Source organism: Rhopalosiphum maidis, chromosome 2 (genome assembly GCF_003676215.2).
Source record: "Rhopalosiphum maidis isolate BTI-1 chromosome 2, ASM367621v3, whole genome shotgun sequence".
Classification (NCBI taxonomy): Eukaryota; Metazoa; Arthropoda; class Insecta; order Hemiptera; family Aphididae; genus Rhopalosiphum; species Rhopalosiphum maidis.
This window is the reverse complement of record NC_040878.1, coordinates 61478125-61503233: the sequence shown is the minus strand read 5'-3', so window position 1 is coordinate 61503233 and position 25109 is coordinate 61478125. Positions and strand designations below refer to the sequence as shown.

The window sequence follows — 25109 nt, the reverse complement described above, 5'->3', positions numbered from 1 at the left end:
ATATTTTATTATAATCGATAATGCAAAGTCGATAACGACAATAACTGTGACCAACACACTATCGACAACTAACATTATACTAACACATCAAAATCGAATAAATGCAATATAAATGTTGTTAGGTACTGTGACTTTCAATACCATCACGTCATAATAAACATGTACTCAGGGGCGGATTTAGAGACTTGGTTGGGAGGGATTAGTTTAATTTTTCTTATTATTATTGGTATTTTCGTAATCCATATAGAAATGTTCAAATGTGTGTGTTACGCAATTAATGATTTAAATATAGTAAAATAATATCATGGTATATTTTACATTAATTTATTATTATAAGGTCTTCATCATATACATAATATAGATAACAAGTACATACTGTCATACCTTTATCTACATACTCGTACATGTCTATGATAGTCGATAGTATAATATGTTTTTTTTTTAACAATTTAAAATTTTTTAGAAATACGGGCCTGGGAAGGGCACGGCTCCTAGACTCCCTGGAGCTGTCCCTGCATGTGCACCTATTATTTTGCTTAATATCAAAACATTTCTCTGCGAGAAATCAATTATGTTTATATATATAACATAGTTTCGATTTGTTTGATTGATTGCTCACGCCATCATAATAAATTATGTAGTGTATTATATTGTATGTGTATAATATTGACAGTTCACCCATAGCTTTAGTCGATTACCTACGTATCACGCTCAATCGTTGCTCGTGTACGTGTACCTATGTTATGTTGATAAATATTTTACTAGCACTCGGAGTAATAAGATAAATCATTGGTGAATTTACCAAAAATACACGGAAACAAACGAATGGTTATATTATACACCTAAATCGTTTTTCTTCAACCCACCTCCAACCCGAACACGAACCACATTTAGAACCGTCCATTCGACATGGGTACATAATGATATAATTTATATATTTATATACATTTAGGTGTAAATAAATAAAGAGGTAGCTAGCTATAAGGTCGGGGACGTACATAATAATAATATATTATATACACATACTAAACGAGATTAAACCGCAAGCCCTCGTATTTAATTACTTTAATCATTTCTTACAGTCCCACCACCCACACCGCCTACACGTGCTTGGTGCACAGGATTGTTATTATTATTAGTAGTAGTAGTATTAGTATTATTATTAGGGTGAAAATACAATAAACATAATTAATTTTTGTTTAAATTAATAAGTACTTATATATAGTTATGCAAATGATAAACATTATAATGAATCACGTACACTGAAATAAAACGACAATGGACGAATGGATTATTGCGTTTAAAATATGAAGAAGACGAATCGCGGTATTTTAAACAATAGTTGTCAGTTAAGAAATAATGAAGTATATAAAGTTCATGAGTTCGACAGTCTTGTAAGTTTTTAAATTATAGTTTATAACTGCAGTATTAATATAGCAACTATACGATGACATAAAATAAAAATAATGTGCAAGGAAATGTATTTTTACGTAAAATACTTACACGTTCATATTCTGTAGAATAACACTATTTATAATTATTTTACTTTATGAATGAAAGTTAAAATACCGAAAATCATATTTTTTTATGAGTAGAGACAGTTTATTTGAATATGTTTATTGTTTTGAAAAGTTTCAATGTATAAGGAATATTTTTTAATAGTATTTATTTTTTTTAATGTATTCGCATTTATATAAAATATGGAGTGGCTGTGAAAATACCAGAGAAATTATTTTTCATTGATATAATCCTATTTAAATATAAACATAAAAACACCAATTTTATATTATGATGCATATAAAAAGATACCAATGGTTAATTTTTAAGTAAAATATTTAAATGGAAAAATTTAAAAATATGAAACACTATAACGATTAAAAACTATAAGAATTTAATAATTGGTATATAAACATAATATCCACAATATTCAACTGTGAATAGTATCTAAATAAAAGTTAAAGCTAAATTAAAAATGATTTTTCATCAAAACCTTTTTAAATTTAATATTTACCTAATTAATTTACGAATTAACTTTATAATTTTAGTTTGAGTGTCCAGGATTAGCAATAGACTAGCTTTATCTAGTTATTTTAAATATAATATGTTTAGGTAATTAAAATTACGTTTCTTTATATATCATAAATATTGTGAATACAAATAATTGTTTAATTTTTTTTTGCATGATAACGTGATATACAATGATTTCAATTTAAAATACATAAATGAATATCCTTTAATACAATGATTTGGTTGATAATAATGTGTAATTTTCTAAAACACAATAAGTGTATCAATAGATCGATTACATAGTTATTTTTAGAATTGTTAACAAAATATTTAAAAATGTATATAATAAATATATTGTATAATCTTAACGGTTAATTTACAAATAAACTTAAATTGATGAGTAATGTTCATATTGTTGACATATCAAAAACATAAAAAAACTTATGTTAATTTATTTTATGAACTTATCGACATTTGAACTAATATAATTAAATACTTTGAATTGTTTTAAACATTTGATTAAAATCACAAAATTTTACCATCATTGAGTTAAAGAGAATTCACATTGTATAATATTATAATGAATTCAAACGAAAAAGTAATTTTTGAATTGGAAGTATTTCATTTAAAATTTAACATAAAACGTATTTGGAGGCTGATTTATTACACTATTACTCCACTAATGTAAATGAGAGAGAATAAAAACATTGATTTATGTTAGATACATTGAACGATGTACAATATATATACTGCGAGCGTTTTAATGCAAAAACTGAACGTGAAAAAATCCAAACGTTTCATATTTAGTATTGAAAAAAAATAACATTATTTAAATTTGACACTATCAGTTTATTACTCGTTATAATTTAGGCTACAATAACGTAGCTTATAATTTAAGGATAATATACATTCGATTCATTTTGTAGAAATTAAAACCTTTAAAGTTATTGCGATATACTTTATTAATATATATTGTAAAAAAAAAAAAAAACAATTTAAATGAAAAACGATTAATAAAAATATTATAATACGAGTCGTAATCTACGGCATGATACATGCACAACAGAACAAATTCATCACTATTACAAAACTATGAAGAGATAAATAAGGTTGAAACAATGAATTTATAAAATACAATCAAATGCTGCAACTAGTTTTTTAAATGAATAAACTGAACTTATTATTATTTGTGTTTTAAAACACAAATTCCAATCAAAACTCAAACTTTTGTAAACAATTTGTTAGATGTGGAGCTACTTGAGGTTAATTTTTTTCTCCAATCGGTTCCCAGTGGGAACTAAGCCAAGTTTTCAAAAAAAGTTTACGACCACGGCCTGGACATCCATAAATACGAAAGCACTAGGAAAGCATTAAAGTTTATATTATGGTCTGCACAATAGGATTAGCGTTTAACGTAAAGCTGCTCTCCATCGGTAGTAACAGTTTTCCACTCAGTTGTCGCACAAGACGCCCCACGTAGCACTTTTATTCTTTCTTGCGACACAACACTTGTAACGATGATGTGGTTCGTCCTAAGAAATACAGTTTTTTTTTTAAAGTCTTTTCGTGCCGTATTTTGCAGAATTTATGATTATTACATACGGATAAAATTATATTGATTTGACGTTTTTAACCTTTCTCTTTCTTTTTTTTCTCAATAATCTCACGTCATAAGATCGCCTTCACTCAATCGTTCAATACGTATATGGTCGAACAGACATAAAACTTTAAACTACAAAAACTTAATTGGCAAAAAGTTCAAAAGCGCCGTAAAGGGGAATATATTATTGACGTCTCAAGGTTCTAATCAATATTTAGCAATTTCGATAAATTTCCATTTAAAGTTGGCGAATTATATATATGTTTAACATATAGTATGCGTACCTAACCTATCCAGGAATGAGCGTTACACAACGTCGTTCATTTGCGTAATTATTCACAAATTTCCCATCGTTAGTCGGCATCGCAGCGAAATGACTACTGCTAAACATAAAGTTTTAACATACAAATCCGTGTACATAGACCACAAGTATGATAAAAAAAACTATATATATCCAAATATACATCTAGAGCGTCACTAAGGCTCAAAACTTTTAAGGTTAATTATTTACATATATTACGAAATAATATAATGTATATTATGATGTATTGAATATCAAAGAATAATAATAATACGATGGACGTATAAATAAAAACGATAACACCACGCCTCAATATGAAATTTATAAAAAATAATTCAGAAAGCATTTTCATTTTTTTTTTTTTTAATTACTTATTAGTAATGGTAAAAATTTTAGAATAGATTCTAAATTATAGCAATATTATGAATTCTTAGGTATATTTTTAAATATAACTACTTTTTATTAAGGCGATTTTTTCAATATGTTATTGATTTAAGATTTTTATACTAATTAAAAAGTGACATGTTAACGATAAGATCTTTTTTTTTTTTTTGTTTAATTAGAACCAACCTAACCTTTTTACTGAAATATGTTTGAAAATCTTGATGTATATATATAAGAATTTAAAAAAGCAACTTCTTAGTTATTGAAATGTGTGTATATATATATATACACTCAGTGTAGTGAGTCGTTAGATATTGTTATAAAAAATTATAAAATATATTTAATATTTAATCTAATACACATTATGTTAGTTGGTTAATTGTTTTAACTTTAAAATTTTCACAACTTAATATTAAATAACTTTGAACTTCAAATATTCATAGACTCTTTGTATTTGATTGTTCGGAAACTCCCTCTCTATCGCCTTATAGTTCATACAATATTCAGTATCTTATACAAGTTTTTTTTTTAAGTTTAAAATAATTAATAAAGACAGTTACACCTAGAGTTTAGTTTTAGATGTTATTTGTTTTTAATTTGATCCTGTCAGGTAAGATATATTTGTATTGTATTATACACACTTAATATGGCTCATATACCTGTATAAACATAGGATAACGAGTATTTTATCTATTATTTCTTATATCTTTTACATTGTAGTGTTTTCAATCCTCCCCTCAAAAAAAAAAAAATAAAAATAAAAATAGTTTAACATAAATACACGGATTTAATAATGCATAATAATGATATGTAAATGTGTGAAGTAATTTCATTTCAAATTATTTAATGAATAATAAGCAAAAAAAGTATAATGATTACATGACAGGTAGGGACAATTTTAGCATAGAATTATAATGAACGAAAATTAAAATTCGAACGAAAACGTTTGTGTTGATTTGGAAAAAAAAATAAAAATAGTAAACGGAATATTTGTACATATAATTGTGTTAAACATTAAAGCTTCATAAACCTGATATAATATTAGACAAATTAAAATCCACGACAAAAAACTTTTTGTTTAGATTATTAATACAAAGGTATTTGAATCCAATTTGAACAATAATGTAGTAGCTACAATATGTAGATAACTAAATAAAGAAATATAGAATAAAGAAAAAAATGTTATTAAAAGTAAAACATTATAATGTAATATTGATGTAGTATACGTTAATAAAATATAACCGAAAAATACCACTGTTAAAATAACCACGGAACTATCTAAATACTTGTTAACTATTACAGATATTTTTTAATTTTTTACTCGCTCGCAGTTAAGTGTAATTTTAAGTATTCAATTTTTTAAAATTAATTTTAACCTAACTAAAATAACGACTTGATACGTATTTTAAGCACGATTAATTTTTATTAAGTATTGCACGTCCACCGTTTATATTCGAACTGAATAAATGAAACAAAATAATTCATTAGGAAATAAAAGCATAGGAATCATGAACGACTAAATGTTTCAGACATTTGAAATACTGCTTATGACAATATATCTAAGTACAAATAATATAGGCATACATAGTACATATTACGCTAAACCGTATACGTTTTTGAACACAAACAAAATATTTAAAATTCGATTCAAACGTAAATTTCTCTAAACGTAACGTTAAAATAATAATTTTTACTGTTGAAACAATATAAATTCCATAATTTTAAGTCAAATAACAACTATAGGTACATACATTACAAACAAACGCGCGTCATGTTATTTTATTTTAATAATACAAACTGTACAAAATATTTACTTTTGTATTTAAAAAAATACAAATTTCTGCACTAAAACCGTGTTGTCATTATCAGACGTGCCGAACACAGACTATTGCTATACCAACATATTATTTTTTTGTGTTTAGCTCTGATGACGAAAACAAAAATATAAGTTGTAAATAGAAATGCGTAATTGGTATAAAAAAAAAAATAAAAAAAAAAACGAGCAAAAAGTTTGTAGGTTTTAATGTTTTTGAATTTATTATTAAGAAATATTTGCAGAAGTATAACAGAAGGTTACAACATAATTTAATGTATTACTATTTAAAAAAAAAATAATATTATATTTTTAGACGTCTGATGATATGTATACGGATATTTGAATATGTTTATTGATATTTATGATAATAAGGAATATTTTGTTTAAATCATTATAAGAATTATTGTTAATGTAGGTAGCGTATCTGATAAGAAATATTAATATTAATTTTTTCAACCCTAGTATACTTAGTAATATTTAAATTTATTAGTACGGAAAACGATTGATTTACTTATTAAAATGAAAAAGTAATTAAATTATGTACATTTTATTCTAACAAAATATACATCTTTTCAAGTATAGACAAATTAAAAATTGAAGATTATGAAAATACTCATTAGCTTTGTGTTATAAAGTTACTTACTTAAATTTATGCATTCTGTATTTTTTTTTAGTTCCTTTTTTTAATCTAAACGAAAATAAATTAAGATACTTTTATGAAAACAAACGAGAATTTCAATTTAATGGAAACTTTTTTGTACTTTTTTAATTAAACTTTTAAGTATAAATGTACGGTCCAAACAAATATTTATGTATTTGCATTGGATTCAATATTAACAGTGAATACAATATCATAATATAAACTTAGGTTGATAAAAATTATTTATTTTAAACAATATAAATTTTATTTAAATTATATTATACACCATCTCAGTTTGTATTGAACTGATTGAAAGAAAATGAAATCAAGATCCACGTTTGTAAAAAATTTGAAAATGAAACAACCGACAAACAAAAAATAATAAAAAATAATAAATCTACTTCTAATAAGTGCTCATATTCTACTGAATACTTCTTAAAATTTGTTGATGATTTTAATTTTTTAATTTGCTGAATTAAAAACCAAAGAGATATCAATAATTATTGACGAAAAACGTTTTAAATAAGTACATATTATATTTGTTTTTCTGAGTTAAAAAATATCGTAATTACATATACTAACATTGTTTAAACAGATTAAAACTATGTTGTTTGATACAACGAGTTTTTTTATCACTTAGCCGTTTTTGTTATTCATATTGTAAATAAAACCATTGTTTGTGAATACAGTCCAACTGTTATTACTTAATATTTAACGCAGGTTATGATAGTTATACATGCAGTAATATTATAACTATTAGACGTGGGTAGTATACTTTTTTTCAAAAGTATTCAATTATGTATACTGTTTACTTATAAAAAAATGCAGGAGCGTTAAATATCGTTAGTTATTTTTAGTTTATTATCATAATACGTAAAAGTACATTAATTACATACAATAAAAACCCTATGATATTCATAACAATATATTTTGTTCATAATTGATATCGATCGACTATAACACGTACAAATTCGGTAAATTGGTAATTTATGTATATCACTGTCGGTGTATTATTATCTCTATATAAAACTATTTACATTTTAGCATATAATAAATAAGTTATTATTATGTATTATATTATATATAATATTCATATATACATATATTATACACCATTATTACTGTATTTCAAAGTTTAGTATATTTTCATTCAATAATATATGATTCACTCGATAAACATTATAATTGTGTGCGCGCAAATATAGTATGCGTATTAATACACTGTTTAATAACTTAACAGTTTAAACATGGATATTAACAACCATCACGAACGTTTGTACTGTAGTTTACACGCCGAAAACAAATATGTTATTTCCTCAGTGATTCAAAGATTTAATAACACATATTAAGTTTTCTGCACTATCTTACATAATATAATATAATAACACAACATATCTCCGAACAAACTGATATCAACCTTGGTCGGTTTAACAACACACTGAACATTTGTTACTATAAAAATACAACATAAACCGCTACAAAACAAATATAAATAAATATATATATATACATAATATACATAAATATATCATACAAATTAGCCTCTTAAGGTAATAATATATTATAACAATAATCAGGACCGTATTAAGGACGAGGGTGGGTCAAAGAGGTATCACCTTTGCCACGGACAACAATTTTCTTTATAAAAAAAAACAAAAAAGCTATACAACTTTATAAATCAATGATAAACTTGTAGAGCGTCAACATTCATAAATACATTTTGTATTTGACGAAAAATCACTAGAAAAAATATGAAATATTTTCTAAACCTAAAAAGGTGTGCTCGAACGGAAATACATGTCTATCTGATAATACTAATTTCACACCGAAATACTGATAATGTAGACAGTGGTGTAGCTAAAATGCCTATACAGAACGCCGTGTCATCATTATAAAACATCTTCACGATAATATTATAATATAATCATAAGCTTGTAATTTGTATTCCCGTTTATACTCGTACTACAAGTAAATAAAATAAAATGAACAGTTATTGAGTAAAAAAAATATTACATATAATTAAGTAGAAACTATAAAGTCGTGTCCAATCAATTTTTTATTATAATATATTAAATAAGACAACATCGATTATACTTTACACAAGATTAAATGTACTGAAAAATGATACTTCACGGTATTGAAAAATAGTATAAAAAAATGTTTAATACAGTTTAATAAATTATATATATATATATATATATATATATCAACCAATATAAATTCGAGCTTAACCTATGTTACTAATAAAAACACCAACGATCTCGTTTGTTTGCACAGACTATGACGTGTATATAATCTTTACTCATACGAAAAAAGATTAACTTGTCGAGAAGATTATGTTTCTTTTGAGTTTCAATAGTATAACGCGATTTTTCCGCACAATATTATAATATATATACCTACATATTATCATATAAATGTTGTATTTATTTATATATTCAAATCGTTGGGTTGACTACCTCGACTGATTATATATCGGTACCTGCAGGTGTATATATATTTATGTAGATATGTACACGAGTGAGTATCGAACGTAACTGCTGAAAAAATTTGCCATCTTGCGTGGTTTCTGCAGTACAGATATATATATATATTTATATATGTGTATATATTATATAGGTAATAATAAAATATGTTGAAAAATAAACGCACTACAAATATTCGCCACATTTAAATAACCCCGATTGTAACACACCCACATATATACACATACGTCATATACGTTTAATATATGTACATACGCGTATTGGTTATATTGTTTTTATCGACATAAAATGTATTGGTGGATGTATAAATATATTATATTGGACGACGAGAGCTACCGCACTCTCGGGAAACCCATTTGTGCGCCGATACACTTCGGAAGGATGTTTTCTACGAGTGTATATATATATTTATATATGACGGCCGTAAAAAAACTTTACGGCCCCCCCGCGATATGAAATTCAATTCGATGTTTGCGCATTTATTGTGTGTTTCAATACTTTTTAGTGAACATTCGGATAAAACAAGACAGTATTATACGACTCTGGGTGTATTATATGCATTATAAAGAAGTGTGTTTGGTTTTACTCGACCACAGCGCAGACATTTTAATCGTTCTGAAATATAATAAAATTACAATAACTCAGGATTATGCGGTTGTATGTATTGTATAATGCACGGCATGGCGCACAAGCCATTCGATTAACATAATATTTATAAGGGATAAGGATTGCGGTGGACGGGTTTCTCAAGGGTACGTAAATTAGGGCCGATCGTAAGTTTAAGACAATTTAAAAAAAAAAATTATAAAATAACAATTTGTATACGCATTACAATATTACATAATTGTATATATGATTTGAAAATTATTATAATTCAAATTAATAAATTTTCATTTTGTGTAAGTACAATTATACGAGTATAAAAATTACTAAATATTGAAGGTTATGCATTATATTCTAATCCATTATTATATCTTATAGTGGCCTAATAATTAAGTAAATAAAGCTTAATGACTTGGAAACTACACATATAAATTTTGACATATCGACGTTTTCAAAATAAACTACTTATAACAAAATGGTTCTCATTCAAAAAAAAAGATTTTATTGTCACATAACATTCCTTATAAATAAAATAGAAAAAATCTAAATATCTGAATATCATAATTTGAATCGCATAAACGTTTTTACAGCGAATCACTAAAAATATTCAAAACCAGGTTAAAGAATATAATATATTACAATAGTTCATATGATATAATAATTCGTATGACATACAACGGTCACATTCTATAGGTATACTTACATATATCACGATCGGTATTAATACAAATTTTATGCTTAGATTAAATATAAGCCCATAACCTATGAAATAAATTATAATCAGTGAATTGTGTTCACGTCGCGCGCCGTACGATTATACATGCAAATATAAATTAAAATAATAATATGACGAATTCGTATCGTAGTCGAATCATGACAATATATAATTCATAATCACGAATCCATATGACTATAGTACCCCATCCGTTTAAATCAAAATCATTAATAAAATAGTTTTAAAAATGCTCTGGTCGCATTAAATTATTATATTAAATTCAATAAATATCGAAAAAAATAAATTGTATAATTGGTAGTGGTAAATATTCTAATATCTATAAGGATTCATGTAGCACAGGCAGTGTATAATAGCCAATAGGTGATTAATTTTAGTGCTTCAATTCATTATTGTAGAATTTTTTTATTTTTTGGAAATTATTGTTTTAACTACTTCTTAACATTATATCATGTGCGCTATAAAAGTTTTTCACACACTCACTTGAACTTTAAATACAAATAAGTTTTAACTAATTAAATAATCGTTTTAAATTCTATTTTTTTCTTATCTATCGAAATATTTTGAAAAGTATTCGACTTTGGAAAATGTATGTCATGATTTAAGAAAACAAAAAACATAAATATATATACATATTTATTTGAAAATTTTGTTTTGGAATTAAATAGATTATGTAAAAAGTAAAAAAAAAAAAAAATAAGAAACTAAGAATTTAGTAGGTGTAGACACATATCATCTTGGTTAATACATCCAGCATATTATTATAATATATTACAATTTAAAATCACAACGAATCACGTGCATCGTGGTTTCATTTTAACTCACCAAATGATCTAAACACATACTAAAATATATAATTAAAGGTACACCGCACGATGCATCCTAAATAATAATTTATTAAATCCACTGCGATTTCGATCCAGCGTCATGCACTTGGTTTTTAACGAAATTTTACCACGCACTCATGAGTCTCATATTATGTACCAATATATACACTTTGGACAAATTTAAAATGAACAACGTCCGACAACGCTCATACAGCTGCCATTATACGCAATAATATAGGTACCTATATACAATAGAGGTATGCGATACACCTACCCAGACACACACCCGAATATATACGCATTATATGTATATTATTATATCGGTACACAGGCGTCGTCACGCAACGATAATTTCGTGGAACGCGTGTAATAATTTAACGCGCGAAATTTATGTAAACTTTCCCGAAGTTTCCATTACGCCGCCGGCGTGCGGGTTCATTGCGCGAGCGGACCGCGTTTCGTCCGCTCTAATTACATTTTATTTCGAAGCAGTACAATATAATAAATACATACATGTATTTGTATATAAATGTGTGTGTGTGTACACACGTTTGAGTATATACAAACGAGACTGCAGGCAACGAACACGTTGACCGGAAATGACATTATAATAATTCGTCGGCGGCAGCGCGGAGTCGCTGAAAAGTTGTTGCATTGTGTCGTCCGGAAGTTTCTATGTAATTGCTTTAAGCTAGACCTCGCACGAGTCGCACACACACGCGCGCGCATATATATATATACATGTATACATGCATTTATATGTGTGTAGTATAATACGTGCCGCACTGCCAATCCCCGATCTTAGACCTCCACTTCAGTACTACCATCAACAGAGGATTACTGAATGGCATATATATTAGAATGCAGTCATCAGCTACACGTCCACTTTGTCCGCATATTAAAGTCGTCTAAATCATGTAATAATATTATAATTTATAAGCAATTACAACTACAACGTGGTGGTGCGTGCTGTAGCCTCAGCTCCGGTCTGTTGCGAATGCGATTTTATAGTATTAATATTGCAAACGATAAGCAGAAAAGAATAGGCATAGGCTGGATAGACAATAACGACGTTTTGGTCCGGTACACAGTAATATGATAATAATAACTCCAAATTAAACTTCAAATACTAGTTGATTGATCAAAACTATAATACGAAACATATAGTTACACACTCAAGACTTCCATCCAACGCGCGTAATATTTATTTGTTTATTTAATTCCATTTATATCTGAGGTGCGAGCACAGTTTTTTTCGGTTTTTAAAGTGACGATATGATGATAGGGATAATATTTTATTACAGATTATTATATTTTAATTCAATAAGAATTCCGATACGTGATTGAAACTTCAGTAAAGGCACAGATTACGAAATAGAAATCATGTAATATTATTATAAAAACAAATGTGTGCACGAATACAATATAGTATTTACAGATCAAAGGCGAAATGTGATTACATGGAACATAGTATGATAAATTATAAGATACATCCTCGGTCCCCACTACACGGCCCGCGGGCTGCATTTGGCCCTTTAGTAACTTTAGTGCAACCCGCACTAAAATAAAATTGTTCATTCTAAAATCCAAAATTCTATAAACAGTAAATAAAATGAATGTCACTTATTATCTTATCATTTTTATTTATTTTATCTTTCTATTTTAAACTTGCATTGAATTATCAGTTGGACAGATAAATAGGCACCTATGGGCTACGATTATGAGTTTATTCATTTCCACTGTGTAGTCTTTTATGAAATCTAATAATTTAATAAATATATAAATTTAATATACTAGTTACTAGTATGAATGATTTTTATTTTGTATAAAATAAACTATGAATTGAAATTTAAAATTAAAATTATAAATCCAAGAAAAACATTTGTGTCATTTATGTACTTTTTTATACAATACCCTTTTCTAACAATGTATATATATATATAACTTTTATGTTTTTAATTATTAAAAAAATGTATGCGGCCCGCAAATAATTTTCAAAAATTACATTTGGCCCACTCTACAATCCTAGTGAGGACCGCTGAGATACATGAAGAAGTAATAACATTATATTCCGCTGATTAGAAATTTTAAAATGTCGCCAAACACAACAACTCGAAATTGTATCCTCATTTTATACACAGAGATTTATCACATACAACGATATTGTTTATAATTATTTATGACACATCAGTAATAAAGACTTTAGGTCCAATGTCCCCGCAAAATTTACTTAAATTAATTAATTATTTAAATGTAGTTATTAGAATGCGGTTATTGCATCGATATTATAATAATGATGTACATTAATAGAACATTTAGAAAAAAAATCTCATAACACACTACCGGTATTCCGTAATAATCGATAAAAAAAAATATATTTATAAGTTGATAAAAGTGATGATTAACTTTTATCAACTTATAAACGATAAAAGGAATTCCTAACATTCGTTTTTATTTTAATTTATTATGTACCAAAAGCACACATAAATTTGTTTCCAGTGCTTAGTAACTACTCTTACTTCTGAAAAATATTTTAAAATAGACAATGTGTTAGTAACTCTAGGAATGATTAATTCGTAAAGATATTGTCAATATTTATTCAATGAAAGTACCAAAGAAGAAATAGAGGGAGATAACAAAGAACAACAAAAAAAGTATACGACAAAATAAAAAAAAAAATAACTACATTTGTAACATTAAATGCGAATTTCAATTGATTTAAAAACTAATTTAAAAGTAGGTACTTTATAATGTAAAATAAAATAAAATAACCGAATATTTTTTATAGAATTGTAAATAATTAATATATTAATAATTTAGAAAATAAAATAACTGAATTTATTTTTAAATTAAATTTTTATTTTTTATCTATATTCATTTATCGATATATTCGCTGAGTATAGTAAACACGTAAATATAATATAGTGTATAAAATAAACATTAATAAAATTCGTATTTAAAAGGGTGATACAAATATCCATAATGCCCTTCATAGTTAGAACAAAGACTTTGTTCCCATCATCTCATCTGTATTCGTAAGGGCGGTGTCACAGAAATGAACTTATACAGCAAAGAAGGGAGTGGTGTAATTTTTTTAAGCTCAACCAACGTCACGATTAGCATGCGTTTCTATAATATAGCTTAGTCTTTAGCATAACGATTACCTTATGCTGCCTGACAATGATATTATTATAATAAAGATAAAAATAATATATTATGGTAAACAGGTTGCTGAGCTATCTTGAGCGAGATAATGGCTGTTTCTTTTCTTGATAGTTTCTTTTATCTTTTCTGCTTTTGGTAATCGGCTCAGCCATTTTTTCGTCACGTACTACTACCCGTGGTCTAACTAAACTGCACCAGCATGACCTTATTGCCGACAGCGTAGCACCCATTTCGGGGCAGAGAAAAATGCTTGTACGCTACCACCGAAGTCGTAAAATATTATTTACAATAAGAAGATGATTTGTACTCGATTGCCGTTGTCGTCTAACAATTTGCACGTACGATCAGAAACATCATACTGCTGCTGCAGCGCCAGACAGTCTGTCGGACGACTTTTCCTCGCGATTCTATATAGTTCGTCCGTCTCATATCACTCGATCTATACTGATAAATGTATATATCCATATCAAAACCCGTTTTTATAACTACTATTATCATATTTATTGTTATTACGATATGTACACACACACACACACACAAACATATATATATATATATAGTTGTATACTTGTATGCATTGAATAAACGCATGCGAAATCCACTATCATCATTGGGTGGGGGCGGAAGGATCGATGGAATATGCGACACGAAGAAGGAAGAAAAAATAAAAAATTCACGGAAATTTATACAAATCCTATATTATATTATATATTATTTTATATACTATATATTGTACATGGATTTATTGTGTGCACACATGTCTCGTTAAACCATCCATTGAAAATCGTTTAAGTTGTATACAGAGTGAATCTTTTAAAAATGAACATTCATTAAATCGAAATGTATTAACATTCTCAAGAATATTTTATTTTAGATAATTTTAACTCCATAAAAAAACAATTTTTCTGAAAACAAAAATATATTTTTATAATTTGTATAATGCTGTTTTTTTAAAAAAAAAAAAAAAAATAGTAAAATACAAATATAATAAAAATTTAAAAGCAAAAAATATTTATAGATTTGCTGTATAAAAAACAATTTTAAAAATGATAATATTTTTTAAATATATTACGTTTAAAAAAAATTACGTTGTTAACGTTTATCTGTGTCCTTGTACCACAAGGTTTTATGTTATACGAGTTAAGAAAACGCGAGCCGGGTGAATCAAAAATAAAAAAATCAATCTCACCATTTCGCAATATTGTATCTTTATATACCATGTGTGTGCGAGTGTGAACATGCCTTCACCAATACGACTGTTGAATTATGAAATGTCCTTGTATTCTATACACCAGAAGGTACCTACTTCCGGTCGTTTTGCCACAGCAAGTATACTAGTAGGATTTGTCGAGTCTACGTGTGTAAAAACGAGACTGGAATTCGTAAAGGAAAACAATTGTAAACAGTATAACTGAACAATATACATATTTTGTGTATATCATATATATATCAGTATCTATAAGATTTCATTTTTGTGTAAATTGTATTTAATATTATAATACAAAAGATGATATATTATATAGGTACCCAGACTTTCCATTCATATTAAACATCATAGATGTACACAGTCGTGTGATATTAATATGATAGTAATGGGAATATACATTTTGTAATTACATATACAACGTAGAGCACATTAATCTGATAGTAAATTTTTTTTTCCTAAAACACGAAACGTTCAAACTGCAAATCACTTTTTTAACTGTTTATTGTATTGTGAGTTTTAAGTAATTTTTATTTTTATTTTGTTACATTACAAGATGAAAAACGTTATAACCAGGGGTCATACACGTCATATTTTCTATAAAATAGTTATTCTATTCGTGAAATCTTTTAAAGGCGACTCTGCTACGTACAAATCAATATCGGTCGATTCAGTTCAGCTGTCTAGGGGTTTTGTATAGGCAAATCGAAGTTGGTTCTGAAATCTGCGATAGTAGTTCACTGTTTATACTTGCTAAATAAAAAATAATAAGTCATATTGTCTAGTATCGTGATATATTCTTTACCTTATAAATTACTAACTTTAATTACTAAAATACAATGTTATATTAGCTCCGAAGATGATATTATTATTAATAATAATAATAATAATAACAACAAAATACCGAAAGTATAACACCTCTCTGGTTTGAAACCAATCATTCACAAGTATCTATGGTTCGAAACATTAATTTTGAATCTTATATTATGAATAATATGATTATATCATTATTGTTGAAAAGAAGGTTTTCAAAATAATAATTTTTGTCGTTAATGATCAAAGTTCCTACATGTTATGACATGATGTATATAATAGTATAAAATCGTTCTCTCGTGGGAAAAAGAGCCGGAAAAAAACATATTATTTATTAATCCACGTCATTCTGAAAGTGACGAATTAAAAATACAATTTTACACTTTTCAACGAATTAACAAAACATAAAACACGTCAAAGTGTGGTTTGTTCCCATTTCCAATTGAATTTGTGTAAATTTAAAATAGTTTTCACGAGTATAAAGACGAAATGATTATAACACCTCATTCACAATTTGAATACACAAATCACATTATATCGTGTATATAATGAAGTAAAATAATTTCCAATCAAACACAATTATACTGAAGAACACAAATAAACATGTTATAAAACGCAAATAAACTCCTGTGAAATTACATAACATATAATATTCTATATGTATAAGTATATTATTATATTTTAAAACTTGTAAAATCATAAATGCGAGAATATAATGACTATATAATATATATATTATATATGCTTTGTAATTTATTATTATTATTATTGCGAATCCATAAATAAAATATGTAGTATAATAATAAGTTTTTAACGCACCGAAAGTGTGTAATACGTAAATATTATATTTTGTAAGTAATTGCCAAGACTAACGAACTAGCGGAAATCAAGCACATGTACACACGAAACAAACGCGACACATCAAAATGATTTTAAATTTATTTTTAGGGTACTTAATTACATCTTTTTAATACACTTCTTAACTTTTAAAACTTAAATCTCAAAAAACTTTAGGTGTTTCAGTTCATTTGTTTTAATTAAATTGTCTCTGTTCATTTTTTTTCCTCTCTTACTATCGACTAAAATCCTAATAGATGGATAAAAGGATGATGACCTATTACTATTATTACTACAGTCGTACCAAATAAACCTGTCGAGTAGCACATATATTTTTTATACCTCAATTGTAAATTATTTGTTTCCAACTTACTTATTACGTAGAATTCAGTGCATATATTATAAACTTATGTACATTTTAATAAAGTTTAGTGAAAAAAAACTTATAAAACATTATCATTATTCATACATTAACGGGCTTAGAGCATATAGCTTAGTCCAAAAGAAAATGTAATACAATTTGATAATAGCAATACATAAATTAACAATTAAACACAACCTATAAGTTTAAACAAATTATTAATAAATCAATAATATGGTATTTAGTCTATACACAGTTAAATGGATAAACAATACAATATTATTTTTGTGAATTTTTCTTATATAAACTATTTATAACTATTTATTAGGTCAATATTAAAAATATTGATATTATTTAGCAATAAAAACATTAAAAAATACAAAAACAATAGTAGTATATATCATATCATATTATAAATTTAAAAAAAAAATTGTCTTGAGAAAACCGAATACAAATCATACTAAGACATCAAACCTATATTTAATAGATATTTGTAGGATCTTAAAGTTATAGGTTTAAAAATGAGCAATATATGTAATTATTTTACTACCTATACATTTTACAATTATTTTAATGTACATTGTATATTCAATTATATTCTAAAATCAATGATTTATGGGTTATAATAAATAGTTTTGAAAGGAATTTATAAGTGTCGACAATTGGAAATGTGTCCACATTTAATAGTGGATAAATAAAAGTTTCACTGTATTAAATTTAGAAGTTCCTAAATGTATTATTATATTGAAAAAATAAATATGCAACAGACAAAAAAGAAAAAAGTTTGAACTGGATTGTTGTAAATATAATCTACCTATTTAAGTATTGATATGATATATATATATATCTTTGTTTATCCAGGTAGAGCGTGATTATAATATAAAATATATATTGGCTAAGTATAATAAAATTTTAAAATAATAGAAATTGCATGCTTGGTGTTAATATAAATGTTTTAAATTATCTGCCACCAAAACATAATCCAAAACGTGACATACGTTCATAGGTTATATATATATATATATATATATATTATATAATAATTTTTTTACACTAATTTTTAATTAAATGTACTACAAAATTGTCCTTTATATTATTATTATACAATATTAGCCATTTTTAAGTTTGGCCAATTCAAAATTATGATCGATATATTATCATGTCGATTTATATAATATATTATAGGAATTAGATATTTATTATACATCATTATAATGAATTCTCTTCGACTCAAAAATGGAATTTATATTATGAATAAAAGAAATATACAATTTTTGTACAGAAATTTTTTTTTTCAATTAGATAAACACAAGTTTTTTGTATCGTTCGACCCAAACACGTACTTACCATTATAATTTTAAATTGACATGGAACTTGAACAATCAATGTAAATTTCCAATAAAAAATTCGCATTCCACAATACTATTTTATATTATAACTATTATAAGTTTTCGATAACAAATCTGTAAATTATTACACTGGACTTGCATCGTTTACTATGACAGTTATATTATATATATTTTGAAATCCAATAACGCGTATCATTGACTATAGTAAACGCATACCTAGTGAAAACTCTGTTGTATTATATATCGTATTTTTTTTTAGTATATTATTATCATAGTATATACGATATCATAATATATAATAACCTCGCTTGTCACTGTGGCCAATAAAAACCGCACTCAATACACAATACGCACGTCGGTAATATGGTTTTTTAGAAACCAATATAATAATATAATATAAAGTTAGCTTTATTCTACATAAAGACTCTGACCAAATGAAATCCCATGTAATATGTATCCAATATCCATATTATACAATATGATTACGATGGTAACATCAAATATTTTTACTGGATAACCTTGAATTTGCAATATTTTAATACAAAGGACTTGATAGTATAATACATTTTAAAAAATTTAAAACTCGGTCAGTCTTTTTTTTTAATTAAAAAAATATGATTAAATACACAGCCATGAGTATGATCAAATGTATGCATGTACTTTCAAATCTATATGTGCTTTTACATTTTAAATTATAATTTCAATCACGCATTTTTTTGTATTCGTTATTTAAACCCTCATGTATAGCTTATTAAAGCAATTATTATTGCAAACTCAAACGTTCATTAAAACTTTACTAAAGAATTATCACAGACTTTTGATCTTCATCAAAAAGTAATAGTATAGAAATTCATTTGGATGGAAAGAATAAAAAGATAAAGTAACTTAAATTTATTATATTTCACATTATAAGTTTTTAAACTTTGTTTGTTTTCCAAACGTTATTTTTAATAAATATTACTCTGATATTTAAAAACGCAGTAGACATTGTTTTATAGCTAAATATTGCCTTTGTAATCATCATAGAATCTACTGTGTAAAACGTAATATAAATTACTTTTAAAAAAAAATCGTATTACACTCGTACTGACTGCAATAAACAGCACAGGACAAACAAAAAGTTATAAATTATAATTTTCTAGTATAATTGAATCTCGCATAATATCATAGTCATATATTTTATCAAAAGTCATCAGAAATTTAAAAACAATACATTTTTATTCTAATAATCGCATTCTCTGAGAAGAGTTTACCAACAAGAGTAAAAGTGAGCTAAAATTTCTAAAGAAGTCGAGTTATAGTATCAGTCACAACTCACAACGTATAATATATAAAATCTACAATACATCTAACAACTATAAGTATATATAATATTACTTAAAGGCAAGGTGTATTGTTAACTTACTATAGAAATGTAGTCGAGTGAATATAGAAAAAAAAACACACCAGTTTCATCGTATTGCCCTATACATACAGAACGTTACATGTTGATCCATACAAACGTTGATCAGAATCGCATAATATCATTAGTCTTCAGACGAAAACGTATTTAATGATTTACAAATACGATAGCTATTTTTAAAAGTATTTACGCTATATCATTCGACATTAAACTTATTATTGAAATAGCAATAGATATATATAACGATAATAATAATTTCTCCTGCATGTGTTATATTATAATTAATAAATACTTTTACCGCAAGATTTGTCGTTTTTATTTTTGTTGCAATAATTTTTAGTGATAATTAAATTTAACGGATATATAATTTAGCGTAATTAGGACTTTTCGCTCGAAATCCACAAAACAAGTTTTCGATTCCACTCAACAGATATATCTCAAAGTTTGTTTTGACAAACCTCAAACACTGTATATTCACACGGATATACCTGGTATACATGCATATACATTGGTGGGTATAATATAATCTTCGTATGTATATATATATAAATGTGTATTCAAGCCATGGAGGGATTTTTATATATATTATACGATTACCGGACCCGAAAAACGTTGGCGAACGCTACGCGGATTTCGACGAAAGTTTTCTTATAATAATCGTAGAGAGGTCAGGCGCGTTTGAGCACTATAAATTGAAAAGTCTTCGCAAAGTTCACAGTGGTTTTTTTCCCACTTGAGTTTAAAAGAAAAACACGAGCGTCCGCATGCACACACAAACCCTCCGTGTCGGTTAAGGATTTACGTGATAGAACACTCCCACACACCTACGCACACGTTTACGCGTACACTTAGTGAGAGAAAGATAAAACAATAATACTCACGTTGTCCGTCTCGGCAGCCGTGTCCGAATGTACGCCGGACGACGATGCGGAAGACGAATGCCGTCCCACCCCGCCGTTGAGAGTAGCGCAACCGTCGTGTACGCTTGTCTGAGGTCGACTCTGAGAACAAAATGGTAAAAGACAAAAAAAATTAGCAAAATGTTGTCAACAAATTTTCAGATTTAAAACTGCTGGAGATAGTGGTAGTTCAAAATGAAAGTATTACAAATAAATTATACTAGAGATATGCACAGGGAGCTGTTTCAAAACGCGTTTATTATACATCACATCATTAATACTCAATTAACATAAATACCTGCAGTAATATTGTGGTACATTTAATCATTTGATTAACAATTACACATATTGACATATTTTATTAAGGAACATCTTAATCGCCACATGTTTTTTTTGTATTCATCTTACAAATGTGTAGCATATACTAGACAATTTATGTTCAACAATACTTTATCGTAGTTAGTTTTAAATTGTCATGTATTAACAGGAAATTTACCTATTATTGAACTTAAACGCAGTAAGTTTATAATTTTTGGTTTTTTTGAAAGTGTATTTACGATATTTTAATTTTGAAGCGTGTTATATGTAAAATAATATAATTAAAAAATGCTCATTACAATGCTCATAAATCGAAAAAAAATGTTCCAAATTCCAACAAACCAAAGAAAATCTTGTTATTTTACGTAGTTATTGATTAGTAACATATGAATTCAAAAAAAAAAAAAAAAACAAAGCTAAATATAAGAACTACTGACCGTACATTTGTCATGTTATACGCAGTAGTCAGATTAAAGCAGCACATCTGGTTGAGATGTCCTCTCAAAACAAAATATAAAATTAAAAGGATGTTAGCGTATACTATTATATTTGTTTTTTTTCGCTCTGAACTAAGCGTATCACATCAAATTTACGTTCAACAGTATCAATTTTGTAACATCGTAATAGTTTTAATATTAGATTAAATTTACTTATTAACAATATTTTTGGAAGAAACACTTTTATACAGACTATTATAGATATTTTGAACTATGAGCATTTTAAAATATTTAATGTTTTAGCTAAATAAAAAATTGTATAAAATATGAAGAGTCAGAAATATAAAACAAATTGTGCGCATGAATTCTTTTAATCGATATGCATACGGCAATTTCATTTAGTTTTCATTTAACCGAGTTTAAGAAGGGATAAATCCATGGTATTTAATTTTCCAACGACCAACGCTAAACACCATCGACTAGCTCTTAATAGAATATCCTTAAATTAACTCACGCATTTATAACACAGAGTTATAAAGAGATTGTCTTTAACGTGAAACGTATACATTTTCAAAATGCATAGTAGTACTAGAAAATATATAATTATTTTTATTTCAAACCAATTTTTATTTTATTTCTGCAACCCTACTCAAACTATAAATTATAATATTACATAGGTTATATTTACGTTGTGTAATATAATCTATCAGTTATTATGTAATGTTTGGGGAAAAATAGATAGGTAGAAGACTTTTCAGCATGCTTCACGACTTTCGTCGCCGGTTCGCAAAATACATTATAATATTATATTATTATACCGCACAATTAAGATTAAATTGTGTTCAATTATTACAGCACTTGTAAACGCACGCGTCGGCTTGCAGAAATTGTTTTTATCAATTATAAACGTCGACAGGCGACGGTCGTGCAACGACGCGGGAAAGGTGTTTTAATCCAGACTTTATAAATACGCCCTCCCTTTCCAGAACACCACACCTGCCGAACTTCAACGTTGCACATATATTCATAATATACAGGGATGCTTACTGCAATATTATCTTATAATAGTGAATTTATTTTTAACCCGGATCATTTAGATTTTTGAAAATACAGAAGCACCTTTCTTTACTATAAATTATTATAAGGTTATGATTTTTTGAAAATTTTGAAATCGAGATTCAAGCGAATAGTTTCAAAGTTTTTTAATATTTATGTACAAAGCATAAAATATAGCTATTATTATTTATGATTTTATATTTAGTATAATTTTTAGTATTTTTTTTTATATTGGTTTTTATGAATTAAATAATTTTAGTACACTAATATTAATATAAATATTATTTAAAAATTCTTACATGTATTCTTTTACATAATTCCGATTTAAATGCTTTAAAATTTTCAAAAATGTACCTGGTTAAAAATTTACATTAGTAAGATGGTTTTTCTTCTTTGAAGAAAATAATTAAAATGATATAACAGGACGTTTTTAAAAATCTCAAAAATCAGAATTTGAATCAATTGGCTGTTTAAGGAAAATTGGAATATGATTATACTAAATGACTTGCCTTGTGTACGGCATAAGCAAAACACACACACTCGCATAATATTTATCTAAACTAGTGAAACTCGGTGTTAGAGCGATGACGACGTCTACATACATGTATATATGCATGTTTAAACGAAGTTACATTAATTAAAACTAAATAATTCAAACAGGCGCGCCCACACTTACGCACGCATAATATGATGTACCTACTAGTATCACTCATACTAACGCACTGCCAAGTCTGACGATTAATGAACGGCATTTCGTGGGGTTAGCTCACCACTACTCCCGCCTACTACCTAACGTAGTACGGCTGTTGAACGCAATACCTTTCTTTACGAGATACATCGTGTGCACGATGCATATTGCCATACCTCAGCCAAAACGCGAGCCGCTTTGATACGACTACGACAGGACCCCGCGTTTTACGAATTTCGAGCTATTATAATGTATAGTGTATACGGTTGAAGACGACGGAAGTAAAAAAATCGTTTTCTCTAAAAATCGGGCCATAATTTTTTTTTATTATTAAAAAAGTGTGCGTCCGAGCTCGCTGTTATATTATAAATTATAAGTTTATGACATTCGTATGCAATCGCATTAATTCGAATGACTTCATGCAACCTCAGTTAGATTAGAGTACCCATATTCTTTACATTGTTTCAATTACTTTTCATTAAAATAAAAATGTAATTATAAAAAGTAATTAAATTATCGTACGAATGTACATGTTACAACCTAACTACGTTTATATTTGATTACAGTAAATGATTTCATACTTTGTGGTGAAAATATGGGATTAATATATTTTTCTACAGTGCCTATTACAGGCGAATAGGAAGACAGGGTATATAAATATCGAGGCTTTTCCATGAGTATAATAACATTATAATAATAGTATTAATATTATGGTTCGTTATGAGTTATGGCCTTCAGCAGCATTACAAATTTATAACTTACAATTACACGTATATACATGGTACTTTACAGGTGTAAGTATTATAAAACTACTAAAAATGATTCGTTTGCTAACGCACTATTATTATTCGACAATAATGCAGGTCAGCTTTTAACAAACCGTAGCGCTTGTAGAATACATTGTTTAAAATCTTATCCAACCATACCATTATATTATTATTTTATTCATTTTATGAATATGATATGTACAATATTATATTATATAAATATAGTCTGTACCATTATTGTGATATTACAATTGTATATTTTGAATTCAATGTAAAAATTATCGCCACATAAAATAATAACAATATTTTATTATCATGGCAAATTAACGCGATCAATTCATAAACAGAAATAGCGGTGATGTCAATAGTATAGATTTTAATAAATAAACATATTAAAAATAAAACCATGATATTAC

The 25109-nt window shown here is 26.8% G+C and overlaps 1 protein-coding gene across 1 annotated transcript in view; it reads right to left on the bottom strand.

The window, feature by feature from the left end:
• LOC113552274 overlaps positions 1–25109 on the bottom strand; it is a 173503-nt gene that overhangs the window by 24907 nt on the left and 123487 nt on the right. Inside the window, exon 4 of the mRNA XM_026955071.1 lies at positions 21410–21529. Coding sequence (XP_026810872.1) covers positions 21410–21529 — 120 coding nt within the window. The remainder of the gene's footprint in view (positions 1–21409; positions 21530–25109) is intronic.